Here is a 20,394-nt window from a genome sequence, read left to right as displayed (position 1 = left end):
GCACAGGCCTTTAAGCCCAGCACTTGGGAGGCAGATCTCTGAGTTCCAAGTCAGCCTGATATACAGAGTAAGTAACAGTAACAGGGACAGCCGGGGCTACATAGTGAGACCCTGTCTCAAAAAAGAAAAAGAAAAAAAAAATTAAGATCTAAGAGGGCCTAGAATATGGCCCAAGTCTGTGTACAAAAAGTTAATAAATTAAAGAGTTACTACAATGCCTTGACATTATTTTAAGGTTTTATATGAATCTTCTTATTTAAATTTTTTCTTTTTTTTTGTATTTAATTTTTGTGACAAACTTAGGATACCACTGGCCTTTAAAGTGCAAGTTCAGAGGTCAAGGTTCCAGAACCTTCGGGGGCGGGGGGGGGGGGGGGAGGCCAGAGCTGAGCCTCCTCTCTCAGCCGCTCACTCCCAAAGTTATTCTATTTTAACCCTTTCCTTTTTATTTTTATTTTTTGTTTGTTTTATTTCTGGTGTGTGTGTGTGTGTGTGTGTGTGGGTGCCTGTATTTAGTGTGGTGTGCGTATGTGTGAGTGTGCCCAAATGCACGAGCATGGGTGTGTACGTGTGCCTAAGTCGGAGGACAATTTGTGGGACAACTTGTTAGTTCTCCCCTCCCCTCATGTGGATCCTGGGATTTGAACTCGGATCTTCGGGCTCAGCAGCAAACACCTCTACCCGCTGAACCACCTCACTGGCCCTATTGTACAGAGCCAGGTGCTATTGTGAAGAAGAACCATGAGAATGACAGTGTCTGTCACAGGCATTGTTGGACATAAAACCTGTGACCCTGGGCTGGCGAGATGGTTCAGTGGGTAAGAGCACTCACTGCTCTTCCGAAGATCCTGAGTTCAAATCCCAGCAACCACAAGGTGGCTCACAACCATCTGTAATGAAATCTGACGACTTCTTCTGGTGCGTCTAAGACAGCTACAATGTACTTGCTTAAAATAATAAATAATATTTGGGCCTGGGCGAGCAGGGCCGACCAGAGCGAGCTGGGTTGACCGGGAAGAGCAGAGGTCCTAAATCAATACCCAACAACCACATGATGGCTCACAACCATCTGTACAGCTACAGTGTACCCATATACATAAAATAAATTAATCAAAAAAAAACCTGCCGTGGTGGCGCACACCTTTAATCCCAGCACTCAGGACGTAGAGGCAGGCGGATTTCTGAGTTCAAAGCCATCTTGGTCTACAAAGTGAGTTCCAGGACAGCCAGGGCTACACAGAGAAACCCTGTCTCGAAAAACCACAAAAAAACCCAAAAACCAAAAAAACCAACCAAACAACAACAACAAAACCCCTGCGACCTGCCAAATGTACAATCCATGTAATTACCTTGTTAGAGACAGTGTAACCAATTCTAAGGAAGCCGACTGAAAGATGTTTATCACCCACGTGGGTTCCTTGTTCGCACAGGTTATCCTGCTCGGAGAGCCAGGTACCAGTGGGTCCGCTGCAAACCGAATGGCTTTTTTGCGAACTGCATCGAGGAGAAGGGACCACAGTTTGACCTAATAGATGAATCCAATAACATCGGCCCTCCCATGAATAATCCTGTTTTGTAAGTAGACTTTCATTCGATCTCACAGGAGCGCCTGAGTGTTTCATTTCAGGTTCTTGCTGTGGTAAAAACTACTCCACAGAGAGCAAAAGTGGGCCATGTGTGCTGAAGCAAGAGATGTGCCAATGAACATGGACTCATCCATGTTTTTATAAGGGTTTCTTGTGGGCAGCAGCGATAAGCCTTGGAAAGTATTTGCCCCAACATATGTTGGAAAGGATTGAATATAATTTTCTTTAGGCAAATAAAGTGTTTATATATTAAAATTGAGTTGAGTTAGATTTTTTTATTTTTTATTTTATTATTTATTTATTTGTTTTTGAGAAAGGATTTTTACTATGGTTTTTTACTATACTAGGCTATGCTAGCCTAGAACTTGCTATGTAGACCAGGCTAGACTTGAACTCACAGAGATCAGCTTACCTCTGGGATTAAAGGTGTGTGCTACCACAGCACCACAGCTGTTTCTTGTGGGGTTTTTTTGGAGGGTTTTTTTTTTTTTTTGTGCTTCATTGGAACACATTTATTAAATACTGAAATGGACCCTTTGACTTTGCTTCATCTGTTCTATTTGTCATTACTGTTTACTGGTTTTACTTTGTGAACAACTTGCCACTCAATGTGTTCTGGAAAAGCAGTGTGTCTTACTTAGGGTTTCACTGCTGAGAACAGACACCATGACCAAGGCAACTCTTTTATTTTAATTTTTTAAAAAGATTTATTTATTATTATATCTAAGTATACTGTAGATACACTGTAGCTGTCTTCAGAGACACCAAAAGAGGGCATCAGATCTCATTACAATGGTTGTGAGCCATCATGTGGTTGCTGGGATTTGAACTCACGACCTTCGGAAGAGCAGTCAGTGCTCTTAACTGCTGAGCCATCTCTCCAGCCCCAACCAAGGCAACTCTTATAGGGACAACATTTAATTGGGTCTGGCTTACAGGTTCGGAGGTTCAGTCCATTATCATCAAGGTGGGAGCATGGCAGCATCCAGGCAGGCATGGTGCAGGAGGAGCTGAGAGTTCTACATCTACATCTGAAGGCTGCTAGCAGTCTGACATCTTTAGGCAGCTAGCTCTCTAAGCCCATCCCCACAGTGACACCCTTGTTCAACAAGGCCACACCTCTTGATAGTGCCACTCCTTGGGCCAAGCATATACAACCACCACACAATGATATACAAACAGATACTGTTAGGACCCAAAGTCAGCTAGGCATGGTGACACACTCCTCTAAATGGAGAAACCAAGGCGGTTGGGAGTTCAAGTCCAGGCTCGGCTACATAGCTTGCCTCAAGTCACCTTGTACTATCCAAAAGAAGCAAACTTTGGTTTCTCACTTGGGCAAGCATATTCACGCGCATGAACACATCTCAGGGTATGTGTGGAGGTTGGAGGACCGCTCACGGGAATAAGTTGTTGCCTGGGGGCTTGAACTTAAGTCAAGGCTTGGCAGCAGGCACGTTTGTGATGAGCCGTCTTGTTGGCTAGTGAGGGAAGATGCCTGTTGGTCCTCTTTGCTATCTCTTGTTGATTTCACTTCTCTACTATGCCATGTTTAAGAAGTTTCCTTGTGTTAAATTGTTCAGTTTTCCCGTACCCTGTACCCACCCCCTTGTCTCAGACTTCCTTTCTCCAGGTCCCTCTCTGGGTCTGGCATCTCCCATCAGTATGCAGATATATTCTACAGCTTCTTGACATGGAAGAGACTCCCTCCCTCGACTCTGAACACCTATAGCTATTTCTCCACTCTGCTCTTTATTGAATCAGATTGATTTTTTGTTTGTTTGTTTGAGAACAGAGTCTCATCTCACTATATAGCCCTCCTGGTTGTCCTGGCCTTGAACTCAGAGATCTACCTGCCTCGGCCTCTTAAATGCTGGGAGTAAAGGCATGTGCCACCATACTTGGCACTTTAGCACCTCATAGAAGGGATGCTTATGGTTGTTTTAGCCCCACTTCCAACCCCCAACCCCAAGCCTCAGCCTCCAACCCCCCACCCCCCGCTCATCAACACACACAGTTGGATTTCTGCTCCAGCCTTCAATCCTGAGTGTGTCTGCCTGGTGATCGACACATCTATTGATTGAATCTCTATTTTTAGGCTTCTTGACCCCTTTCCTGCCTTTCAAAATGACTGACCCACCGCTTCCTTTGAAACAGTTCCTTCTGTGGCTTCCTGCCATCCATCCACCTTACCCAGGTTGTTTCCATAGCTGCTTTCCCTTTTGATCCGTGTAGATGCTGAGTCCCAAACCCAGCTCCCCTGTGAGAGTAGCAATGGCTCTGAACCCCAGAGTTGTCTCTTCAGTCCTGCCTCTTTGTTTTGAAGTGCTGAAGCAGATTTTAGCTCTTCGAATTTGAACAACTGGGTGCCTGAATTTATTTCCATGTTGCCCCCCACTCCCCCGTCCCCTAACCCACCCCACCCCACCCCACCCCACCTCCGCCACTTTTTGTTTTCTTTTTTGAGAAAGGGCTCAGTAGCCCGTGCTGGCTGCAGTTCACTATGGATCCAAGTATGACTCTAAGTTCTTACCCTACCACCACTACTACCCAAAAGCTGCAATACTTTGTGTGTACTCCACACCTAGTGTATTTCTTTATATTAAAATATTGAAATTACATTATAAGTAGAACTTTATAATTTTTTTCTTTGTATTTTAGGATGGAAGGACCCTCAAAAGATTTCATCTCCAATTATGATGACTATGGGTCAGGTTCGGGCTCCGGCTCTGGCTCCGGCTCTGGCTCGGGTTCCGGCTCCGGAAGTGGCTTCCTAGGTGACATGGAATGGGAATACCAGCCAACAGATGAAAGCAATATTGTCTATTTCAACTATAAGCCTTTTGACAGGATTCTCACTGAGCAAAACCAAGACCAACCAGAAGACGATTTTATTATATGAATGTGACGGTCTCTGTCTCCCCACCTCCATGTGGAACAATGTATTCAGTATACTTAGTGTACCACGTTTAAATGACCAGTCTCAGGATAAAGAGTTTTACAGAAAATTTAAAATGCCTGGAAAAGACTCTTGAATCCTGTTACCCCTTTCCTCATTAACTCGTAAGGAATTATGCTTTAATGCTGTTACCTATCTTGTTGTTCTGGAAAATGCCTGCATTTATGTGTATTGAATCAACATTTAAGAAATTAACACACACCCCCATTATTATACAATAACTTTCAAAGCCATACTGGTTTTGAAAATTTTAATTTGATAGCAAGTTGATGAACAATCTTTCATACCTAAAGTGTTCAGGAACCCAACTCGCATTGTGAATTACAAATATATTCCTTTATGTGATTAAAAAGAAAATAAAGTGAAACACAGTGGCCTCCTACCGTGGCTATGTGACATGGTTTACATGGTGAGGGGTAGATATTGAGCTGTGGCCATTGGATGTGACAGGGAAGACCAAATGTTATCGAAAAATGTTGTGGGTTTTTTGTTTGTTTGTTTGTTTGTTTTTTGTTGTTGTTTTTGAGACAGGGTTTCCAGGACAGGTTGTCCTGTAACTCACTCTGTAGACCAGGATGGCTAGATTCAGAAATCCTCATGCTTCTGCCTCCCAAGTGCTGGGATTAAAGGCATGCGCCACCCCCCACCCCACCCCCGGGGTTGTTGTGGGTTTTAAAGTTAGAAACTTAACGCCTCAAATAACATGGAGTTGTGGTCTCAACGGCTCATAATGCTTTACCTTTGTCTAGATGCCTGTTCAGGGTCAAATGTTACTCCATTAAAGTGAACATATAACCAAAGGGGGGAGATGTCATCTGGAACTTCCTGTTCTAATCCAGGGAATAGTTACTTTGAAAAAATAATCAATCATATTATACATATTAATATATAATAATTTTATAATACAGTATATAATATTGGTGTAGGTGATATTTAATATAAATAATATAATAAAAAGTGTATGTAATTGATAACATACAATATGATATAAAATGTGTATATAAATACATGATATTGTAGGCTGGAGAGATGGCTCAGTGGTTAGGAACACTGGCTGTTTTTGTAGGCTGGAGAGATTGCTCAGTGGTTAGGAACACTGGCTGTTTTTGTAGGCTGGAGAGATTGCTCAGTGGTTAGGAACACTGGCTGTTTTTGTAGGCTGGAGAGATGGCTCAGTGGTTAGGAACACTGGCTGTTTTTGTAAGCTGGAGAGATTGCTCAGTGGTTAGGAACACTGGCTGTTTTGTAGAGAATCCAGGTTTACTTTTTGGAACTCACATGGCAGCTTGCAGCAGGAGATCTGCTGTCCCTTTCTAGCTATGGGACATAGCAGACATGCATATGATGCACACATAGAGGCAAAGACACACATACATAGAGGCAAAGACATTTGTACACATAAAATAATACATTTAAAAATCTTTGTAAAAAGCACATGGAAAATACCTCCCAAACTAAAGCAAGAGCCATCTCTGATTCTGTGCCCCCCTTCTTTTTTTTACAAAAACACGAAAGTTTATTATAATCATACCTTTCAGAAATAATTGTTGTTTACAGTTTCTGAGTTCTTTCAGTGCCTTATTTTTCCCCTCTTCCCTTCTCCCTCTTGCTCCAGCCCTTGCTCACTCTCCGGCCCAGCTCACTCCTCGCTCCATCCCACAGGTTTTTCTATTTGTTTCCCATTACAGATGGTTGTGAGCCACGATGTGGTTGCTGGGAATTGAACTCGTGACCTCGGGAAGAGCTGTCAGTGCTTTTAACCACTGAGCGATCTCACCAGCCCTCTGTGCCCTTAATAGGCAGAATACATCATCTAAGAATGGAAGAGCAGAAATAGACTTATTTGCATCGTATATAACTGAGAGACTTTGTGCTTTCCATTGCTGAAACTGTTTTCTCAGACTTATATGTTACTATAGTTAACTTTGTCAACTCCACGAAGCGTAAGAGTCATCTAAGAAGAAACCCTCCATTGAGAAATTGCCCAGATCAGATTGACCTGTGGGGGATTGCCTTGCTTGTTAATTGATATAGGACGTCCTAGCCCACTGTGGGTGTCACCATTACTAGGCAGGTGGTCTATAAGAAAGCTGACCTGTTGGGGCTGGCGAGATATCACAGTGGGCAAGAACACTGACTGCTCTTCCGAAGGTCCTGAATTCAAATCCCAGCAACCACATGGTGACTCACAACCACCCTTTAATGAGATCCGATGCCCTCTTCTGGTGTGTCTGAAGACAGTTACAGCGTACTTATGTATATATATATATATTTTTTTAAAGATTTATTTATTTATTTATTATATGTAAGTACACTGTAGCTGTCTTCAGACGCACCAGAAGAGGGCATCGGATCTCATTACGGGTGGTTGTGAGCCACCATGTGGTTGCTGGGATTTGAACTTCCCGGAAGAGCAGTCGGGTGCTCTTACCCACTGAGCCATCTCACCAGCCCTATTTTTTTTTTTAAAAGAAAGCTGACCTGTGAGAAAGCTGGCAGTCAGAAAGCCTTCATTTATACTTTCTACTTCAGACTCCTGCCAGGAGTTCCTGCTCTGACTTCTCTCAGTGATGGACTGTGTCTTAGTTAGGGTTTTACTGCTGTGAACAGACACCATGACCAAGGCAAGTCTTATAAAAAAACAACATTTAATTGGGGCTGGCTTACAGGTTCAGAGGTTCAGTCCATTATCATCAAGGTGGGAGCATAGCAGCATCCAGGCAGGCATGGTGCAGGAGGAGCTGAGAGTTCTATGTCTTCATCCAAAGGCTGCTAGTGGAAGACTGACTTCCAGGCAACTAGGGTGAGGATCTTATACCCACACCCACAGTGATACACCCATTCCAACCAGGCCACACCTATTCCAACAAGGCCACAACTTCAGATGGTGCCACTCCCTGATCCAAGAATGTACAAACCATCACAGACTGTGGCCCAGAATGGTGACTACTTCCTTCCCTCTTCGAAGTTGCTTCAGCCAGAATATTTTATTACAGCAACAGAAAGGAAGGTAGAACCAATGTTACGGCTCAATGGGGAGCTATTTCCACTAGGGTCCATTGTGAGAGTTCCACTGAACTTTAGGCGTGGCATTTTAAGCCATTTATGCCAAGGGATGAGAGCCCAAAATAGGACTCACCTTGAAGTAATGACGTTAATCACGAGACGGGGCTGCTGCACAGCTGAGAGAAAGGACATGTGACACTTGGGAGGCCTATGGAGGTTCCTCTTAATAGTTTTACTATGTTTAGCCAAGGATCAAAACAGGAATACTATTTATGACCATTCACTATTTAGCGGTGCAAACACAAATAACTATAATACATTTTTATTATGTGTTTTTCCCCAAAGCTGTGAGTTGCCATTCTCTCAGTGCATTGTCTTAGTATTTCAGTCACTGTTTATCAATATAGGGGTTGGAGAAATGGCTCAGTGGTTAAGGGCACTGACTGCTCTTCCAGAGATCCTGAGTTCAGATCCCATCAACCACATGGTGGCTCACAACCATCTGTAACTTCAAGATCTGATGCTCTCACACAGACATACATGCAGGCAAAACACCAATGCACATAAAATAAAGGTAGATAAATTTAAAAGGTATCCACATAGCTCTATCTTTTGCTAATCTGCCTTCTCCCCTCGTTAGCGTTGCTGTGTAGAACTGATGGTTCCTTAGGGCCCAATGGCTCATCAGTGACAGTGCTGCCTATAACTCTGTTACCTATTGCATGAGTCATAAATGGTTTACAGAAGCTGCAGTGTACCGAGTACCACAGGGAGAACCTAAGGTCCTTTGAAACTGGAGTTACAGACAGTTCTGAGACACCACGTGGATAGTGGAACCAAAGTTGGGTCCTTTGTGAGAGAAGCAAGTGCTCTTAACTGTTGAGCCATCCCTTTAGCCTCTGATATGAAATTTTTTATGGGGGAAATTGCCTCAGTGATTGATGTAAAATGCATCCTTTTGTTTTTTGTTTTTTGTTTTTTTTTTTTTTTGCTATTTGGATATTTGTGATTACTCGGTGTTTTGTTTTCACAAGGACAGAATACTAATTAAGAATAAGAGCTCTTGAGAATTGAAAATGTTAGCATACATTCTTTACTTATTGGGTTTTTTTTGGGGGGGGGAGGAGGAGGTGTTGGTTTCAAGACAGGGTTTCTCTGTGTTACAAGCCCTGGCTATCCTGGACTTGCTTTGTACACCAGGCTGACCTCAAACTCAGAGATCCACCTGCCTTAGCTTCTTGAGCACTGTGATTAAAGGCATGTGCCACCATGTCCAGCCTTATTATTTATTGCTACATAATTAATCACCTTAAAACTCTATGGCTTATCTGTATCTTTAATCCCAAGATTTGTCAGGTGAATCTGTGAATTCAAGATTAACACATTGCAGGACAGCCAAGGCTAGATAGTGAGATAACCCCCTCCAAAAACAAAACAAAACAAAACCCAGAACCAAACAAAAAAAAGCCAAACAAACCCAAAACCTTGGTGGCTTAAAGCAATAGATTTTTAGAATTTTTATAGTTTATGCAGGTCAGAAATTAAGTAGACTATCTGGAAATTCTATTTAGAAAGTCTTTTTGTTTGTTTGTTTGTTTTGTTTTGTTTTTTTGAGACATCGTTTTTCTGTGTAGCCCTGGCTGTCCTGTCCTGGAACTCACTCTGTAGACCAGGCTGGCCTTGAACTCAGAAATCTGCCTGCCTCTGCCTCCCGAGTGCTGAAATTAAAGGCATGGCTCACAACTGTTTGTAACTCCAATTCCAGGAGATCTGGCATCCTTACCCAGACACACGTTATGGCAAAACACTAACACACATAAAAATAAAATTTTAAAAGTACAGTTAGGATATTCACCAGAGCTAGAGTCATCTGAAGACTTGGTCAAGGATGAAAAAGAAAGTTTCCACATTGGTATTCGAAAATAGTTGGAAAGTTGGTACTCCCATCTGTTTTCAGAAGAGAGGGGAGATGTCCTCTCCATGGGGCTTTACACCATGGGAGTGGATGTTGTTAGAAGGGAATGGTCCAGGAGAAACCAAGTCAGGAGCAGCTTGAGGCAGCCACACCACGCTATTCTGTTGGTCACACAAACCGACTTTGATAGAATTCAAGGATAGATTACACAGGAGTTTGAACACTAAAAGAGAAAGCTCGAGGCTGGTGAGATGGCTCAGTGGTTAAGAGCACTGACTGCTCTTCTGAAGGTCATGAGTTCAAATCTCAGCAATCACATGGAGGCTCACAACCATCCATAACGAGATCTGATGCCCTCTTATGGAGTGTTTGAAGACAGCTACTTATGTATAATAATAAGTAAATCTTTAAAAAAAGAGAGAGAGAAAGCTCACGGAGAGCTATGCCAAACAATACACACACACACACACACACACACACACACACACACACACACACAAACTCATCATCATCATCATGAGAACTGGAACATGAGCAAACATGGTGGCTCATGATATAATTTTTGCATTCAGGGACTGAGGCAGGAGAATCAAGAGTCTAACGTCAGCCTGAGATATGTACTAAGACCATTTCTGGGACAAAAAGAAAAACAAGGACAGGTGAGATGGCTCATCAGATAAATGTGTTTGCTGACAGGCCTGAGGACCTGGGCTCAATTCCCAGAAGTGACATGTACAAATTCTGCTCTCCATGCACACCATGTAATATACACCTCCCAGAATAAAGAAACATGAAAAGGAAAAAGGAAAACAACAAGAGACAGATGGAAGACAGGAAAGAAAGTGAAAATCCATTTAGGATGCTCAATCTAGGATTTCAAGAAATTCCAGGAAGACAGCCGAGGATGTGGCTTAGTGGTAGGCTGGTTGATTGGGATCCATGAGGCTCTGGTTCAGTCCTCAGCTCCACAAAGGAAAAAAGAAACCCAGGTTAAAAAAGGTGTGTGTGTGTGTGTGTGTGTGTATGTGTGAGCCTAGAGCAAATCATCAAAGAAATTTAGGAAGACTGCAGGGTACACAGTCAATACAGGAAAGTTACACACATCACAACGAAGAACTGAAAAATGAAAAACTTAGTTTTATTTACAATAGTGTTAAAAAATACAGGCACTTAGAGATAAATTTAATAAAAATGTATAACACTGGAAATTAGAAACACTGGTGAAGAACACTAAAAAAAGGTAAAAATTAGAAAAATGCACAGTGCTCATGAATGGAAGACCCAGTATTGTTTTTATTTTACCTCCTTGAGTCTTTCTTTGGGTGCATGGAGGTTTTGCAGACCTTCTGTACAAAACCTGCATATGTGATGCTCATGGAGACCAGAAGAGGGCATCAGATCCCCCTGGTAAGGAGCCACTATTTGGATGCTGGGAATCAAATCTCATGCTTCTGAAGGGGTAGCCAGCAAGTGCTCTTGACTTAGCTCAGCCATCTCTCTAGCCCCAATCGATAGATTTTTGACAAGCATACCACACCACAGCAGTTTACAGGGGAAAGTATTTTGAGCAAATGGTGCTAGAACCAACAAACACAGTTAACCTTTCAGATCTTAGACTATGCGCAATTGTTTCTCTCTTTTGTTTCCTTGTAACAAGGTCTCACACTGTAGCCCAGGTCATTCAGGGGACTAACTGTGTAATCTCCAGGGGTCTTTTAATTCATGGCGATTCTTCTACTTCTTCTGTCTCCGGAGAGCTGGGATTACAGCTATGAACCTCTATACCTGACTTATCCTTCTTTATAGAGTGGGTGATGCTCCTTCATCCAAGCCATCTGCATCACAGGGTTTTAATCAATAGTATTTTGAGATCTAAACTCCCTTCTCTGTCCCCATACTATTTTACCCGTCTGTAAATATGACAGGTAATCTCCAATATTGGGAAGGCTGAAGGAGGACAGATGTGTTTCTTGACAGCCTGGGCTACATAGCATATTCCAGAGGAGCCTGGGACACCTAGTGAGACCCTGTCTCAACAATAAATATACACACAAACATCCATTCGTTCCAAAGCTCCCTGGCATAGCAATCTTTAAGATTTGTTTTCAGATAATATCATTTTAGGCAGATTTCTCCTGCATGCATGAAGGAAGTGCAGTGTTCCATCTGCAGCAATGCATAAAACCACCAGTGACTCCTGCAATTACAGCATTGGGAAGGCACTTTGGAGGTGCTCACTCTCCACTTGAGGCTAGCCTAGTCTACATGAGTACATGAGAACCCCTGTCTTACAAACAAAAGACTCATTTCCAGTATTTGAATTCTGTCGCGATTGGAGACCGAAGCCTCATTTTAACCTTTAAATATTTTAGACTTACAACTTGACACTCTACTCCCCAAGTTGAGTTTCGTTATGATAGGGCTGATGACACCCCTCCGCCCATAAATCTGAATGAAAGGTTCAGTTCCTAAGCCTTCGTAGTATTTCATCTATCCTCAGGTTTTCTGGGCCTCCACTACAATGACTGACTGGATCAGAGTGTTGGAGAGCTGCGTTTTGCACGCTTGCGAAACTTTTAGGAAGGGCTGTTGCCGGGGAGGGGGGGTAAGGAGGGCGGAACCGATTTGAGAGTACTGCCTCTCCGGCTTGGAAGGCTGCGTCACGAGCTATCCGTGGACTGCAAAGGATGTGCTTTAAAGATTAGCTTTTCTCCCTAACCGTCTCTTCGGAGGCCAACAATTCTCGGGGCTGAGGCGGGAAACAGATCAGGCGCAAAGGTCGGAACTGCAGCAAGCCCGCAAAGACACGCCTCCCGCACAAACCCTCGAGTCCCCCAAGTTTCCCTAGGGAAAAGGAAATGGGCGTGCCGGAGGGAGGAGTTTGACAGCGCACGGCTCGTCACGTGACAACTAGCTCTAGGGTTGCTGGACTGAGAAGACAGATCTTTGACTCCTCCCACCAGACGTCACCCACCCAGACCACGCCCTCAACCGAAAGGCGGGGCGGAGGAGCCCCGCCTCGAAACGGCCTTCCTGAAGGGCGGGGCCTCTAGCAGGGCGGGGCCTCTAGCGGGGCGGGGTGGGGGGGGGAGGGAGAAGAGGAAAAGGAGTGGTCACGTGCGGCTGATGGCCTACGGTCACGTGACGGGCGGCGGGGCGCAGGCACCCAGGCTGGGAGTTCTTCTGAGGGAAAGCCGAGTGGAGTGGGCGACCCGGCGGCGGTGACAATGGTGAGTGCGCGGCGGCCTGCCTGCGAGGTCGTCTCCCGCGGGGCCGTGGGGCGCGCGGCGGGACTCCCAACGGCGGGCGCGGCGCCGAGCCTGCAGGGAAGGGGCGCGGAGCGGTGAGGCCTGACGGCTGCCCGCTCCCGGCCAGGCCTGAGCACCTGCGGCCGGCGGCACTGTCCCGGCCATGTCGGAGCCTCTGCCCGCCTTCCTCGACCGGCTGTGGGGACCCTGGCTGGGCACCCGCAGCCCGCCCAGCCGGAGCTCGGCAGCCTCGCCTTCCAAGGTAGCCGAGGACAGTCAGTGCCCTCTCTCCCAGTTCCGGACTCTGGCGAGACCTGCTCACCTTCCTCGTCCCGAGCTCGATAGAGTCCGCTTATTTTCTTTAAGCTGGTTGTGGAGACATTCTGCGATTTCTTGATTCGGGTGGAGGCTTTTGGCACTTGTAGAATAGGAGGGGAAGGGAGGGGAGACAAGAGGGTGTCGGAGCCGAGACCCCTCATTTATATCTCCAGACGCCGATTTAAGCACTTGGTTTCACTTCCTTCCCTAAGCGATTTCTATAACTTAGCACTTTGGGATGTTGCAGTGTCTTGGGAGCCCAGGCAGGGATGAAAATCAGAGCACTTAACCACACTTAATGGAAAGCACCGTTGGGCGCGCTAGTGTTTAACTACGCGCCCGCGGTCTATAGATTAGAGCTCCTTTGGCTCGTGTTATTTAGCATATACTCCATGAGAGCCCACTGTGCGCTCCCCTTATACTACCCGCTCTTCCCAAGCTCGCCACTTTTAATAAACTGCTTGAAACTTCTCGTCTCAAGCCAGCCAGCCAGGTCTATTTTTAAAACGTTGCTTTGATTAAATAACTTTGAGTCAGAAATTATTTGCTTTCTCTAGGGTTTGGGGGGTGGGGGAGAAGTTCATTCAGGGAGCGTTTTCTTAAACAGTATTTTGGGTGAGTCCAGGGACAGATAAACAAGGCAAACTGCTTGCTTCCTTGCAGCTTACAGACTCTGGAGAGTTAAGCATTTGTTTAGATAAATTAGTTTAAGGTGGAAATTACAACTGCTGTAAATAACTAAGAAGGAATTAGTAGGCTGTTAGGGAGTCCTCCTTTCACTGTTTATAATTTGAAAAGAAAGCTTAAATTGCTCTCTTCTTGGTTACTTAGTTGAATTAGTCCTTCTAGTTAAGTTTTTTTTTTTTTTTTTTTTTTTTTGGTTTTTCGAGACAGGGTTTCTCTGTATAGCCCTGGCTGTCCTGGAGCTCACTTTGTAGACCAGGCTGGCCTCGAACTCAGAAATACGCCTGCCTCTGCCTCCCGAGTGCTGGGATTAAAGGCGTGCGCCACCACGCCCGGCCCTTCTAGTTAAGTTTAAGAGCAATTTTTTTTTTTATTTTTAAGGTATTTGTCAAACGAAATTGTAAAGCTTTAAAGCCTTTGTATGGGCACACATGTATGTATGAGAATTTGCTGTTTCATTGTGTGTGGGCTCAAGTGAATACATTGTGGAAGCTTTGGTTCCTCTGAGCTCTGTTCAGTTTTTTTCTTACTGAAATTTTTTTCCTATATATTTTGATTATGTTTTTCCTTTCCTTCAAGTTCTGTTTCTTTACATCAAGCAGACTTAATAAATTTCCTTAAATGGTGCCCACAGAGTTTGTTACATTTTTATGTATCCACGTGTAGTTTTGCTAGATGGTAATGCTAAACAATGTATGTCTTGGCACCTTGTGCTTGTTGGAGGGCCTCAAGAAAGCCTCAGCACTCCTGGTACTGTAGTTAAAGTCAGTTGTGAGCTGCTATTTGGATGCTGGGAATCTGAACCTGGGTCCTCTGGAAGAGCAGCCAGTGCTCCTAACCATTGAGCCAGCCCTGTTATTGAAAAATATTGCAGAACTGTGTTTTCTTGTGTGTTTTGGCAGCTTTAGTGGCAATTTAATTTTGTTAAAATAGTATTTGTGACTTTAAATGTTAAATTTCAAATTGGAAAAGACCTTTCGGTGTGTTACATAGAGAATATATGTAGAAAAAAGTTGCCATATATCATTTTACATGTAAAACATCTTTCATAGCTGGGCGTGGTGGCACACGCCTTTGATCCCAGCACTTGGGAGACAGAGGCCAGCGGATTTCTGAGTTCGAGGCCAGCCTGGTCTACAGAGTGAGTTCCAGGACAGCCAGGGCTATACAGAGAAACACAGTCTCAAAAAAAAACCCACAAAAACAAAAAAAATACCATTGCAGAAAGAAAATTGCTGTTGGTGACTTTGGAGCATGTTAAATGTACTAGTTTCTAGTTAGTTGTTTGAATTTGTCCCTTTTGTGGGGGCTGGAGAGATGGCTCAGCAGTAAGAGCACTGGCTGCTCTCCTTGAGAGAACCTGGATTCAGTTCCCAGCACTCACACAATGGCTCACAGAATCTGAGCTCACAGGATCTGTTGCAAAAATCTGATATCCTCTTTTGACCCCTACAGGGACCTGCTACACACATAGCAAACAAATATACACTCAGGTAAAACATTAATACAATAAAAGATACACATAAATAAAAAAAGGATTTATGCAGGCTGATGAGATGGGGGTTCAGCGGTTAAGAATATTGACTGTTCTTCCCAAGGTCCTGAATTCAATTCTCGGCACCCATGTGATCACAACCATCTATAAAGGGACCTGATGCCCTCTTCTGGCATGCAGACAGAGAACACATACATTAAAAAGAAATGCATAAATTTTAAAAAGATTTACACACACACACAAAAGAAACTATCTCCTTTGTTAATATAGGAATACTGAAAACAATTTGGTCATTGTGTCACCTGTGACCTACATAACCTTAGGAAGCTCCTTGGTTTGTTTACTGTCATTATCTGTCCTCCTTAGGACTGATCTGATGCATAATGAGTTTCAGACTTCAACTTTGCCCCAACTCAGCCTGGTTTTCTGAGGAAGGGCTTGCTTCACCAACAGTTACTGATTGCAGTTCATTTCCTTGTGTGTAGTCACTTATTTTCTATTACTAGAGTGGCGTGTGTGTACTGAAAAGTCGCACTCCACAGGTATTTGACGGCCCTGTAGACAGTACTGTAAGCAGGGTTCAGGCTCTTGTTCTCAGTGCTGAGCAAAGATAAAATGTCTGTCCTCAGAGTACACAGCTCGGAGGGAGAGCCATATACTTCCTCAGCCTGTGAGAACAAAAGGGGGAGAATCCAGCTTGCGTTAGGGTATCAGGTAAAGCCCTTACAGAGGTGAGTCAGTCAATAAGGGGTGAGTGAGTCAGGTGACTCTAGGACAAGGGGGACAGGCAAATCTGATGAACTTCTGCACAAATTATTTTCATCATTTAAGGTTATTGTATCTGGAGGGCTGGTAGGTATATCTGTAAGCCACATCAAATAATATATTGTATGTGTGTTTAAAATAACATATTTGAAGTCAGTGTTACCTATGAAGATTTTACATATTGGGGCTGGAGAAATGGCTCAATAGTTAAGAGACTGGCAACTTTCTCAGAGAACCTAGGTTCAATTCTTAGCACTCCCATGATAGCTAACATATGAGTTATATAACTGTAGTGCCAGGGGTTCTGATGCCTTCTCTGGGTTCTGCAGGCACTAGCCATGCATGTGGTGCACAGACTTATGTGCAGGCTAAAGCACTCATTTATACACAACAAAATAAGTGAAGAAAATTTATAAACTGATGAGTTCTACAAGGTGACTGTCAAGAGTTCAGATAAAATATTATTATTGTATTAACACCTGGGTTGAGCATAGTGGTGCTTTCCTTTAACACCAGCACTCATGAGGCAGAGGTAGGTGGGTCTCTGTGATTTTGAGGCCAGCCTAGGCTATGTAGTGAGACCCTGTCTCAAAAGACCAATCTATATATACTTGTACATCAGCCTCATAGGTTCTTTGTTGTGTGCTTCCTTCTGTTTTTAGACAAGGTCTTATTCTGTAGCCTAGGCTGTCCTGGAACTCACTGGATAGCCTAGGCTGCCTTGAGCTTTTGGTATGCCTCCTCCCTTGGCTTCCTAAGTGATTAGAATATAGTCATTCACCACCATGGCTAGCTGCCAAACTACATTTTTTTTTTAATTAAAGAAATATTTGCCATCATTTATTGTGTGTGGGTACTTGCCACACTGCATGTGTGGAGGTCATAGGACAAATTGCCTATCATATAGACTCTAGGGATTGGTCTCAGGTCATAAGTCTTGGTTCCAGGCACAGAACTTAATGGTGCCTTCTCTCTGGCCCCAAACTACTTTATAAAGTAAGTCCAGTTTACAAACTTTCCAGCTGCTGGAATATTTAAAAGAAATAGTCTGATCAGGTGCGTGTGTGTGTGTGTGTGTGTGTGTGTGTCTGTCTGTCTGTCTGTCTGTCTTTCCATCCGTCCCAGTGCTGGGGTTATGGACACAATCACACAGCTTTTTTTTTTTTTTTTTTTTTTTCTTCTTTTCTCTCACATGGGTCCTGGGGATCTGAGCTCAGGTCCTCTCTCCAGCTTCCATATGACATCTTTTATACTTAAGTATCAGTGTGTACTTAACTTGTTAGTCCCACTTTGTCATCATCCCCTCCCTTCCTTGCCAGTCATCCTCTGCTTTCATGATGTGCGCACACGTTTGTATATGTGTGGCTAAATATAGATTCTATATGAGAATTTTGTGGTATTTATCTCTTTGAGATTATTTTACCTAACATGATCAGATGTGTGTTTTTAAACAGTCGCTTTGGTTTTTGTGCAGAACAAAGAGGGAATACAGGCACTGATGTGGAGGGCTGTGCCCGTGGGGCTAGCTGCTTGGAAGGTTAGAGGACTGCTCGAGCTTTCTAGGTAGAGAGTAAATGGAACAGCACAGAAGGACCCCATCTAAAAGCAGAGACACAAGGAAGGATATAGGTCCATATGATGGGAAGCTACCATCTTTACAGTTTAAGATTTTTTTAATTTTATTTATATGGGTGCACTGTAGCTGTCTTCAGACACACCAGAAGAGGGCACCAGATCACATTACAAATGGTTGTGAGCCACCACGTGGCTGCTGGGAAATGAACTCAGGACCCTGGAAGAGCAGTCAGTGCTCTTACCGGCTGAGCCATCTCTCCAGCCCTATCTTTACGGTTTAAAGACTAGAACATCGTCATTAGTGCTCATAGCACTCGTTAGCTGTGTCTAATGTCAGAACCATGACTGGGGTCTGCTCACTATTTGTTGCTACATTGCCAGCTAGTGTGCTTTGCCACTGGGAGGCAGTTATCTGAAATCACAGTGCGTATATGTTTTCTTTGGAAATATTTATGGGACTTTTATTAGCTTCTAATATGAGTGCCAGGTATACTCAGAAGTCTTACATGGTGTGACACATTCTGTCCAGACCTGATAGAGCAGGGTTTTATGGTAATTAGCTCAGTGTTGTGACACTGAGCTTGAAAGGGGTAATTTGGACTGTGAAGTTTTTTCTCTGATGAAAGAGCCTCAAAAGGCTGTAATAAGATGCAGCTTTTTAAGCTTGGATGTAAGGAATTGAGTTCCTACATTTTGGATGTTAGATTCTGATTTTTATGTAGGTTACTTGTGGGAATGGTTGAAGTAATAGCATGTTCAAGTTCTTCTTTTGTTTGTTTGTTTTGATAGTAAAAATTGTAACATGAAATCTATTCTCCAAATTGTGATTGAGCCTCAGAGTTAACTGTGTGTGGGCTGTGCTCAGTGAGATTGTTGCTTTAGTTTTCGGTCAGCATGGGTGAACAAGGCATGTCCCTCAATTCAGTTTGGCTGTAGAATTTGATAACTTTTTTATTTCTTGTAAATTCAGATTAGTAATCTGCTTGGCTTTATGTTAAATGTAATTAAGTTTGAATTTCAAAGTGTAGTGACTGCCTAAAGTCACTACACTTTGAAATTCATATGATAATCATGAGCATTTTTCTTTTATTGCAGAGTTTTCTTGGAGGCTTTTTTGGTCCCATTTGTGAGATTGATGTTGCCCTTAATGATGGGGAAACCAGGAAAATGGCAGAAATGAAAACTGAGGATGGCAAAGTAGAAAAACACTATCTCTTCTATGATGGCGAGTCTGTCTCAGGAAAGGTAAGCTTTTGTTTGAGAGTTTGTTTGACAGTTACATAATTTTAGTATATTAGAATTAGTTTTCAAAATAGTCTGTGCTGTATCTAAATTTGAATGGTTGCATTAGAAATAGAATTTGTCAACTAAAATCTTTGATGGGTTAAAAACAGTAACAGGACGTTCTTTCCGTGGAAGGATTTTAGGGCCAGAGTCTTTGAATTTCACAACATTTTTTGCTAATGACTGTATCTTAAGCTTTGGAAAGTTTCTTCTGTAACAGTTGGAGAGCTGTGGAGTGGTTGTCTGATGTGGCATAGGAAGGGCTCTTTCTGACTCTTGGGATGTAGCTTTCTCTTCTGTGCTATCATATGCCATTGGTCTCTTCTCTTCATACTGGGGTGGGCCTCAGCTCTTTTGGAATGTATCTGTGTGGCTAGATACATTTAAGATACCTTCTTCTCTGATAGTCACACCTCTCTTGCCTTTCTTTACTCAATAATGTGTAACATTCTTCATCTGCTTTCTGCTTGTCTCATGTAGCCCAGCTTGGTCTCAAACTCCCTGTGTTAAACTTGTGGTCCTTCTCCTGCCCTCCACCTCTGAAATACCAGAGAACAGGAGTGCACTACCTGGATAACCCTTAATTGTTTTAGAGCAGTTTTAGATTTTCAGGAAAAAAATGGGTAAAATACAAAGTTCTTTATATTGCCTCTTCTTCACCACGCCCTCATATATACCACAACACTATAACATTTGCCTGTTTCTGTTGTTATATATTGAGTTAGGGTCATGTAATTCAGGCTGACCTTAGACTACAGTGATTTAGTCTTCCTGCTTCAGAACTTTCTTGAGTTCTGGAATTGAAAGCATGAACCACTATGTCCAGTTTAATTTTTAAAAAATAATGAATTAAAGGCAGCCATGGTGATATGTGTCAGTAATCCTAGCACTTAGGCAATAGGGACAGGAGAGGAGTTTAGAGTTATCTTCAGCTACATAGGGAGCCCAAGGCCAACCTGGGTTGCTTAAGACCCTATCTTTAAAAAGAAAAAAGCAAAGAACTGATGAACCAGTATTGGTAGATTGGTTCATAGCTTTAGTTAGGGTTCACTCTTGATGTTATATGTTGTATGGCTTTTGACAAACACGCACTGTTGTTATGTGTACATCATTTGAACATCATGCAGAATGACGGAATCATCCTGCAGAGTGCCCTCTGTTTCATCTGTTCATGCCTCCCTGGCACCTGTACCCACACCAGTCTCCGAGCCTGTGGCCACTGCTGATCTTTTTACTCTCTGATTTACCTTTTCCAGAATGCCATGGAGTTGGAATCATGTACTGTGTAGCCTTCTTAGGTTAGTTTCTGTCTATTCAATGTTCATCAATATCTTTTTGTGACTTATTAGCTCATTTGTTTTTAACACTAAGTAGTATTCTTTTGTGCTGGCCATGGCTCATTCATGTCTGTACTTTTCTGCATTTAGAATGCTGAAGAGGTTGGTGGGTTGATTCAAGTTTGAGGCACACCCTAGGCTACATGCACCATGATTTCCAGGCTATCCTGAGCTACAGAGCAAGGCTCTCTCAAAACATGTAGATGTCTTTTGTATGGATAC

At 43.2% G+C, this 20,394-nt stretch overlaps 2 protein-coding genes across 10 annotated transcripts in view; both read left to right on the top strand.

Moving 5' to 3' along the window:
- The window catches only part of Srgn (serglycin), a 33,613-nt gene extending 28,092 nt beyond the window's left edge, over window positions 1–5,521 (top strand). For 5 of the 7 annotated variants that reach the window (XM_006513377.4, XM_030244954.1, XM_006513376.4 and 2 more), the window contains 2 exons: window positions 1,431–1,575; window positions 4,248–4,927. In XM_006513377.4, coding sequence (XP_006513440.1) covers window positions 1,431–1,575; window positions 4,248–4,488 — 386 coding nt within the window. In that variant the 3' untranslated portion in view covers window positions 4,489–4,927. Of the gene's footprint in view, window positions 1–1,430; window positions 1,576–4,247 lie in introns of all 7 variants that reach the window. The other 2 variants (NM_001358965.1, NM_011157.3) reach the window with 1 other exon arrangement.
- Window positions 5,522–12,548: 7,027 nt separating this feature from the next.
- Window positions 12,549–20,394, top strand: part of Vps26a (VPS26 retromer complex component A) — a 31,963-nt gene continuing 24,117 nt past the window's right edge. For 2 of the 3 annotated variants that reach the window (NM_001358543.1, NM_133672.3), the window contains exons 1-2: window positions 12,549–12,696; window positions 18,647–18,796. Coding sequence is in view for 2 of the 3 variants with exons in the window: in NM_133672.3 (NP_598433.1) it covers window positions 12,694–12,696; window positions 18,647–18,796 (153 nt within the window). In the remaining variant the exon portion in view is untranslated. Of the gene's footprint in view, window positions 12,697–12,755; window positions 12,977–18,646; window positions 18,797–20,394 lie in introns of those variants that run through there. The other variant, NM_001113355.1, reaches the window with a different exon arrangement.

Source organism: Mus musculus, chromosome 10 (assembly GCF_000001635.26).
Source record: "Mus musculus strain C57BL/6J chromosome 10, GRCm38.p6 C57BL/6J".
Classification (NCBI taxonomy): domain Eukaryota; kingdom Metazoa; phylum Chordata; class Mammalia; order Rodentia; family Muridae; genus Mus; species Mus musculus.
The sequence above is the reverse complement of the archived record's forward strand: the minus strand, read 5'-3'. Positions and strand labels throughout refer to the sequence as shown.